The 9,883-nt window shown below is 35.1% G+C and overlaps 1 protein-coding gene across 1 annotated transcript in view; it reads left to right on the forward strand.

Annotated features, from left to right (window-relative positions):
* Positions 1–8,276, forward strand: part of LOC119837814 (sideroflexin-1-3) — a 16,667-nt gene extending 8,391 nt beyond the window's left edge. Inside the window, exons 6-9 of the mRNA XM_038363584.1 lie at positions 5,772–5,857; positions 6,459–6,586; positions 7,213–7,397; positions 7,993–8,276. Coding sequence (XP_038219512.1) covers positions 5,772–5,857; positions 6,459–6,586; positions 7,213–7,397; positions 7,993–8,052 — 459 coding nt within the window. The 3' untranslated portion in view covers positions 8,053–8,276. The remainder of the gene's footprint in view (positions 1–5,771; positions 5,858–6,458; positions 6,587–7,212; positions 7,398–7,992) is intronic.
* Positions 8,277–9,883: the final 1,607 nt, after the last annotated feature.

A 9,883-nucleotide genomic window follows, 5' to 3' on the forward strand; every position in this document is an offset into this window, starting at 1 on the left:
TCGTACATGACAAAGTTCGTACGAAGACAAAATGAAAACGAAGAAGCAAAATGTTTTGTGATGTATTGTGGTGCAGTTCGCTGAATGGCTGAAGGTGAAATAGCTGTTATCGTCGTAACGTTGGTGTGCTAACGAGATGTGTCGTTGTTGCGACGATATTCTGTTTTCGTTAGTGCGAAAGCAACATGAGTCGTTGTAGCGACGATATTCAAAGTTATCCTTGTTTTTGTTGGTGCGTTAACAAGATGAGTCGTTGTAGCGACTACATTAAAAATTAACCTTGTTTTCGTTGGTGCGTTAACAAGACGAGTCGTTGTAGCGACTATATTAAAAATTAACCTTGTTTTCGTTGGTGCGTTAACAAGACGAGTCGTTGTAGCGACTATATTAAAAATTAACCTTGTTTTTGTTGGTGCGTTAACAAGATGAGTCGTTGTAGCGACGATTAAAGCTATCTTTGTTTCCGTTGGTGCGAAAAAGGGATGAGTCGTTGGAGCGGCACTGATTGACCAAATAATGTAGCTTTGTGTTTTAATAGGAATGATTACCCTAGTATGTACGATGTAAGCTGATTGATAGCTAAGTTGTTTTTTTTTATCGTTTTATTAACAACCTAAAAGGGTTATGTTAAGGAAGAATCAGTATGACCGAGCAGGATATTGTGTGCATCATGTATTTGCAGATACCACACACGAGGACGTGTGAACATCAGAGATGGCCGTGTCGGAGTACCCTCTTGGATAATAACGAACGCAAGTGCATGACTCACGAGTTGCGCTTGGACATGGCCGTAGCAGCGTGCGGGCATTCAAGTATTGGAGCTCGTGCCGAGCGGACGTGTCTGTTCGAGTCCCGATATAAGTTTGAATTCTAATTTGCTATATAAAGTACAGTGAAGTGAATTTGTGATTTTTAATAATTATTGTGAGTTTGAATAAAAGTGTGAATTTCCGTTTGTCTTTTGATGCTCGAAGTTACCCAAGACGCCCAATGTGGAACACATAACCAGCCCACTGAGCCCTATAATCCAGCCTGAGCTGACATATATAAGACTAGCTGCACCCGGCAAACGCTGTTCTGCCTTACTCTTATCGTTTAGTGGTATGAAAAATAGATGTTAGCCGATTCTCAGACCTACCCAATATGCTTACCAAATTTCAGAGGAATCGGTCAAGCCGTTTCGGAGGAGTATAGAGACTAACATTGTGACACGAGAATTTTATATATAAGATATAAGATTATATCGTAATAAATTTGAGTTCATATCGTAATATGAACTCAAATATGTACGAAATGTTTATCATTCACCCGTATCAACTTTTTATACGCATGCGCAATTTTCAATTAAGATGCAAAGTTGATGTCCAATGTTTGACGAAATGTTTGAAGTTTCACTCTTCTTATAGAAAAAGGTTTCTAACGTTACAAAATTATAAATATATCGTTAACATATCATGGAATCAGCGAAATCGTCCCACTAGCGTATAGCGTATACGTAAGGAATTTATTTAATCCGAGCGATCCTAATCAGGTTAATGACATAAACTCATGAAATTATTGTTTCGTCACCGATCCTTGATAAGTGTACAGTTTGAATTCCATGTCAAAATGAGTCGAAACTGAGTCGTCATTTTTACAAAATACATATTGTATTTCAGCATATGATAGTTAAATATGCTATATTTCCGGTCACATTCGTACGAATACGCAAACACCTAAAGCGCGACATTTGCAAATATTACATGAACATGGCCATATATGGACGTAAACTAAGCGAATGTGTGCATACAAAGAAAGACCCGGGCATGCGCATACAATTCGTAAAATCCGCATTAATATGAAATTGTCTTTGCAAATATATACTAGTACTGTACTAATAATATAAAGCTGAAGAGTTTAATTGTTTGGTTGATCGGGCTAATCTCAAGAACTACTAGTCCGATTTGCAAAATAATTACAGCGTCAGACAGCCCATTTATTGAGGCTTTAGGCTATATGTCACTTCAGGTACTACGTGGGTAAAACCGGAGGGCGGAGCTAATCAAAATATTAGCCTATAGCTATATATTTTCTCTCAAATCCAGTGCAAACTAACTTTCATGATATGATAACAGTGAAGTGTCACTGACATTCGCGATAAACAGGAAGGGAAAAGTAACATCAATCGCTAGATTTCCACGGAAGTGAATTCATCACAACTTGTCAGATTGTGCGCTAAAAATATTTGGACTAACTTCACAATGACTCTGTGAAATGCGTAGGTTTATCAGTAAGGTTACGAGATTTTACACCGCACGTTTATGTGAATTTAAAATGAATTGAATAAATTATTTCTTGTTTGCAACGAAGTATGTATTATCCAGTTTTCGTCTGGTAGGCTTTTGATATTAAACGGGCGCTTATTTCTTAATTTAAAATTACATGGAGTTTACGTATTCTACCGCAGTTAAAGATACCGTAGGTGAAATTCAATAACACTTATCTTAAAACTAGCGGTCCGCCCCGGATTCGCCCGTGGTACATATATAGAGATTAGTGCGTTCAAACAAACAAACAAACGAACAAACAAACAAACAAACTCTTTAGCTTTATGATATTAGTATAGATAATAAAGACATATAAATAAAGCTAATATAATTTACTTTCAAGTATGACGTATTTGAAAATAATGTGTTAAAACAATTATTTGATATTGATAGTTTATTAGCTTGATGTTCCGTGCGTATTTATACCATTATTTCTAAGTGTCGGTGTTAAATAACAATAAAGCAATATGAATGAACGAATGAATAAATCATCATGATCATCAGCCCATTTGTGTTCCCACTGTTGGGACACAGACCTCCTATGAGGGTTCAGGCCATAATCCACCACGCTCCCTAAGTGCGGGTTGGTAGATGTCATTGTCATAGTAATTGGATTTCATGTTGCATAATACAGCCTCGTTTCATCTCTTATTTGAACCGAAAGATAAACAAAACGTGAAGCATGGATTAAGTTATCAGTGGGCTCGAACTGTGACGTCACATGACGTCATTGTGTTTGCAATAACGATAATTGAAATGATAAACATTATACGCAAACATATGTAAATAGAATTCAAGTTCAGTTCAAACGATAGGTGATTCTAAATTTATATATGGTACCATAAGGTGTGCTTCGCGGTTTTACGCGTTGACAAAACCACTTACTCCCATATAGTTGATGCTATTTAGGGGTTGGTTTAAAGAAATATAGCCTGTGTTTGACTCTGGGTCTTTTGATTGTCATTCAAGTGTTTTCATTCCAAAATTCGATACTGAGTTTTTTAGCCGTGAAAGCGTGAAACGACAAATAGAGATTTTGCGTTTGTTATAATAACTAGCTGCTCTCTAGTTCGCCTCGGTTTCGCCTGTGGTACTTAGGTATAAAGCCGTACTATAGATAACATAATACTATACTAGTAGCCCTACGTATTTGGTCTCAGGGATCGTAGATACCAAAAATCGGGTTAAATACCGGTCCAGTAGGTATTTGAGAATAGCGCATTCTAACAAACTCCTTAGCTTTATAGTTTTTACTAGCTGCGCCCCGCGGTTTCACCCGCGTAAGTCCGTATCCCGTAGGAATATCGGGATAAAAAGTTGCCTATATGTTATTCCAGTTGTCCAGCTATCTACGTACCAAATTTCATTGCAATCGGTTCGTTAGTTTTTGCGTGAAAGAGTAACAAACATCCATACATCCATACTTACAAACTTTCACGTTTATAATATTAGTAGGATTATAAATATTGATGCATAGATATATAAATATAATGTAGAGTTTATATTCAACGACTAAACTTTAGAATGTATTATTAGAAATTATATTTTATTAAGCCATACACATTTTAATATTGATATATTGATGGAGAAGAGTCATTGGGAGTGTTTGTTTAGATATATGCGAGGATGTGGTGTGATAATAATGTAATAGACAAATTATCATGTTATGTTTGTTATCGTCTATTTGAACTAAATGTGTATGCATTAGATTAGATGCATCACGTTTAAATAGAGAATTAAGCCTCGTATTATAGTAATAAACGTGTATTATGCTCCCCATATCAACACTTGTTTCTACACTAACATTATAAAGAGGAAATTTTTGTATGTTTGTAAGGTTTTCACGCGAAAACCACTACACCGATTTCAAAATTAGAAAGCTGCAACTTCACTGACATATATGTACCTCTGAGGCTATATATGTACCACGAGCGAAGCCGGGACGAGCATCTATTCGTGAAATTGTTTTTGTAAAATTCGTTAATTGATTGATATTGGAACATCAAACAACAATGTTGTTAAAAAAGGATATCAACTACATAGTAGTCAGATAATTGGAAATATTCTTTTAATGTAGCCGCCACAGATCTCTATAGACCTTATATGTACTACCACATATTATATATTATTCTACTAGCTACTACGTAGGTAGTTATCGCTCCATAGGCGAGAACTCTTTAACCCGCTGTAACAACTGCTACAATACACAGTGTTTCTTCTAGCATGTTTATAGTAACTCTGAAACATGTTGCTTCAACATTCTTGATATATAAATGTTGCAGCCTAAAACTTAAACCTTCAGAATGAGTATTTTGTAGACTTACAAATTACAATGTATACCTTGTAGGTATGTTTACAACTTTAATATAACCTACAACTATACAGAATATGAATTTTTCCTACAAAGCCCTTACTATTTATCCTATGAAGAAAACCTATAAAAATAAAAAATAGAGTAGGTGTTAAAAGATTTTATTTACCCTGCCAATACATTTCCATAAGTTTACTAAGCATTTTAGGAATATATACATATAAATAGCGAATAAATTGGAACATTATTGTACTCGTAAAAACAATTAATTAAAAAAATCGTATAATTTGAAATAAAAAAGAGCAAGATTTGCCCGTTTCATATCCGAGTGCATTGTTTAGAAAACATTCTCATATTGTCTGTTCCTCGCATATTGCAGTTTCTTTGTCATTCCATTATTTAAGACATTCTTCCTGTCCTTGATAGTTGATAGTGATATTTGCTTCTGTTGTATGTTTAGGTCATGCATTATTCGATATATTTTTTGAAAGACAAAATAATAATTCACCACATTACCATATTCCTTCCATTACATTTACACATATACTGTTTCGTAGTAGCGTATCTACTTGCTGGAGAATATGTTATGTACAACAAAACAAATGAAAAACAATATTTAGATGTAGATGAATAGAGATTACTAGCGGTCCGCCCCGGATTCACCCGCGGCATGTTTTCTCTCCAAAGAAGGGTCGTGTGCCATAACAAAACGCTGAAAAGATATTCGGAATCAGTCGAGCCGTTGTCGAGTTTTACGCCTACGTGTACGTGTGTCTTATATGTGTAAGTTGAGCACGCTTCGCCACGAATTGGGCCAGCTCGCACCGGGCAACCTTTATTCCTATCGCCAAACCTTTCTTAATCCCTTTCCCAAAAAGTCGGCAATCCATTTGTAGAGGCGTAAGGCTGCAATCCACCTTATGCCTCTCCAAATGTTCATGGGCGGTGGTAGCGCTTACCATCAGGCGTCCCACCAGCTCTATTGCCTCTAATAGAGTTGATAGTTACAACCCCACGCCCCATGGTTAACAACGCAGATAATTCACTTATTTAGCTTATGGTGATTGCGTATATTAAAAGCCAAATATTTATTTTCCTCAAAGTAAGTATGTTTTCTTCGTATTTAAATAATAGCTGCATGCTTTTATGTGTAGAACATGAGCCCCATCTACGCCAGCCTCGTGCCCTTCGCGGCCGTGTGTGGGGCTAACTTCATCAACATTCCCATGATGAGGAGTGGGTAAGTCTCTAACTTAGAGGTCGCCTCGACCTCGAAATTGATGTTTTTATAAAAGAGTAACATTTATTAAAAATTCTTTATCTATGTATTGATATGAATTAAACAATAATCGGTGTAAGTTTATGAAAGTGAATGGATGATGGTAAAATCTTGCGCTCCGGCATTACTCGTATTATAATTTTTTTACCACTATCAAGTCTAGTTTGACTGTCTCCTTGGTTAACACGTGACCGTAAAACCCAGGGGTTCGATTCCCGGTGGGACGCACAAAAAAAGTCTCGGTCTGGCAGGATACAGCAGGCTGTCCATAAAGAAAATCGTTCAGTGAAACAGATGTATATCATCTGCCCCATACCCCACTAGGAGACACGGGACTTCACTTAAATTATGTCCATCTTTGATCTCGTTTGAGTAAATTGTTACAGAATATGTAAAATGTTAATTTGTTAGGTACTCTTTCACATAAAACAGATCTGAACTGATTGGATTTCTGTAGTCTAGACATAGGCTTTCTAGGACCGACCTGGGTTAGCTTTTAATCGGGTACCACGCGAGCGAAGCCGCGGTATCCAGCTAGTGAGTGACGTTTATGCTATGGCAGCGAGCTGCTGAACGGCACGCCGGTGTTCACGCCGGACGGGCGGCGCGTGGGCGAGTCGAAGGTGGCGGCGCGCTACGGCATCAGCCTCGTCATATTCTCGCGCGTGCTCATGGCGCTGCCCGGCATGAGTGAGTTGGCTTAATCATCGTCGTCTACATCGCTGTCATCATCAGCAGAAATAGAATCATCTTCATTAACTATCTTTAATCATGCATCATTACGACCACTGGTATCAACAAAGTCATGAATTATTCTCATCGTCTGCATCACTATTATCATCAGTAGCGAAAGGGTCATCGTGTCATTATCATCATTATAATTAACGCTATCATCATCATGACCACTTGCAACATCATCATTCATAGTAATGAATTATTATCATCGTTTAAATCATCAGCAACAACAATCTAATCGTCATCATTATCACGACCATTAGCATAATTATCATCACGACCAACATCACCAGCATCATCGTCATCGTCGTCAGCGTTTGCTTCATCATCATCATCATCGTATTTGTTCCTACTGCAGGGACTCGGTACTTCGAATCCGAATTAGCCGATTTTTTCACTATGATTTCCTGCAACAACTAAAATTGAGCTGATATGAAAATGTGAGGATAAATCGAAAAATCTATTAAATTTTTGTCTAAGTAAAAGAAGTACATATTTCGAGTGATTATAATTAAAAAAAAACATAAAAGACTGAAACTTTCACCGTGTTTCTAATTCGTGCACTATTTCGCAATCGCCAGCTGTGACGCCGATAATAACGAACATAGCGACCCGGCGCGGGCTGTTCTGCCGGCACCCCAAGGGCGTGATCCCGTTCCAGCTGTTCCTGGTGGGGCTGTGCGTCACGTTCGCGACGCCGCTCTGCTGCGCGATATTCGACCAGCGCGCCACGCTCAGTGTTGCCAGCCTCGATCCGGAGCTGCGGGTGAGTTCGGCTCGGTGTTGCCGGTTGATAAAAAAAAATTGTTTTTTTTTTTATTGCGTAGGTAGGTAGGGTTAGGTTTTAACTGCGGGTAGGTTAGGCTCGATGATGCCAGTAGAAAAAAAAATATTGTTTTTGGTACATATATAGCCTAAAGCCTTCAATAAATGTGCTATCTAAAATTGAAAGAATTTTTCAAAACGAACCAATAGTTCCTGAGATTAGCGCGTTCAAACAAACAAATTCTTCAGCTTTATAATATTATACTATAGATTATTGTGGTAAGATGATATTTAAGACTGGGTTTTGAGAAAATTTTTTGAAGTGTAAAAACGTTGCCAGCTACGTTTTGACCACCCTAGACATTCTACATAATAGAATAATTATTTTACAGAGTTTTTAATGGTAGTATAAGATATTGTCGCATATTATACTACATAGGCTCATATCGTTTATATCCTTCTAATTAGTTAATATCTTTCTTACTATGCTTTAATTTTATATCTCAGAATCTTTCTAACGAAATACTACTATAATACGGAAACAAGACTACAGAGAACCCATTTTCTCTAACTTTTACTTTGTCTTCTAATTACAGGACTTCATGAAGAAGAACTACCCGAAAGTTGACCACGTGGTTTTCAACAAGGGATTGTAATTGCCTTCGCAAACTTTGTTATCTGTTAATGGATTGTCCAAAACCTTTGTACAAGTGAAACTCGTTGAATTATGAAAGAATTTTTCTGCTGTTTTTAGTATATAGGCATTTATTTACATTTCCAATTGAATTTATGGCATTCCTTCACAGCGTGATTTTTATATACTTTGCAATTTTAAAAGCAATTGAATAGAAGTCGCTGGTATGCATTCCTTTTTTATATAGTTACAAAAAAATAAAATATTATTTTATATTTTTAATTTTTTTATCATGTATTAATTTAATATTTTTTTTATATACCGCTCAACGTTTTGGGTTGTGATATATTATTTTGATCTGATATATGTGGAATGTAATTATTTATTATTTAGGATGATATAAGCAATACCTGTCGCGTAAAATCTTAAACCGATATACTTAGGAAGTGAGGGTTTTAATAACGGTAACAAATTTTACATAACATAGTAAAATAAATTATAATTAATGACTTGCAAATTCCCGAGTATGACATGACAACACCGTGCTATGTTACGACCTACGTTTGACTTTAATTTATTATCTGTACTTTCAATTGGTGTCATTGTTATTAAATTATTTTAAATTTGACAGAGAAATTTGCTTTATTTAATAAAACTTAATCTAATTATTTATAGTATTGTCAATTATTACGTGTTACGACAATAATACCTGTTAACTGTTTTCTGTTGCAAATTTTATGCGTAGAAAGTAGAAAAGTGTGAAATGTACAAAATGAAATAAATGTATGAGTATGATTGGGAACTTTTATTTGAAGAATCGATTTATGATACGGATAGTATAGTATTATGTTATCTGTGCCCATACCTAATATATTTAAAAAAAAAAATTCTGTGTCTTGTATAGATTGTGATAGACAATTTTTATTTTATAAAATTTACACGAATTCGAGAAATCTAAAATAATGAGGGACTAATTAAATAACATTATATATTAAAACGCTTTTTTTTTGACAAAAGATTTATTTTGGCTAAATAATAACATAAGTTCCTACTACACAATTCGGTACAACCGAACATTTCCTTAACGCACATAAATGCAAGATACGACAGAAAAGAAGATCCTATAAGCGTAGACAAAAATATGGTTAAATTACGTACTAATATTACATAATATTATGTTCATAAATTAAAATTGATGTGTTGAATTTAGAAAAATATTGATTAAAATTGCAATATATATTGAATTTTTTTCACATATACTGCAATTTCATTTTTCTTTACAATTTAGTCTTTATTATTTATATTAAATTGCAATAATAATACATACACTTATAAATTCAATCAGTCATTATAAAAGTTTAAAGCTATTTACAGCAATTCTTACATAATTGGAGAAACATACAATAAAAATTTCAATATTGATGTTATGATTTTTTTTTATTTACAACAAGTTGTCGGCCCTGGCTCTGTCTGTGGTACATTTATTACCTATTCTTATAGCTTCAGAGATCACCTATCCAATGGTGAAAGAATTTTTGAAATCGGTTCAGTAGATCCCGAAATTAATGCGTTCAAACAAACAAACTTGTAACTTATATTATTGGAATAGAATATATAGAATAAATATAAGAATTACGGAGTATCAGTCAATTGTTAAAAAGTGTCAAGTAACTTCATTTTATTGTATAACTCGTTAATATTACGTACTATCATGAAAGAGTTTGCATTAAATTACAAATATTTTCATATTGTGTATAACCTATTGTTTACCTTAAATGCATTAGCTGCCTTATTTATTAAGAGATCCTTTTCCTCTAGCAGTAATAGTAGTCTCTAAATAATAATGAAAACTT

This window comes from Zerene cesonia, chromosome 29 (genome assembly GCF_012273895.1).
Source record: "Zerene cesonia ecotype Mississippi chromosome 29, Zerene_cesonia_1.1, whole genome shotgun sequence".
Classification (NCBI taxonomy): Eukaryota; Metazoa; Arthropoda; class Insecta; order Lepidoptera; family Pieridae; genus Zerene; species Zerene cesonia.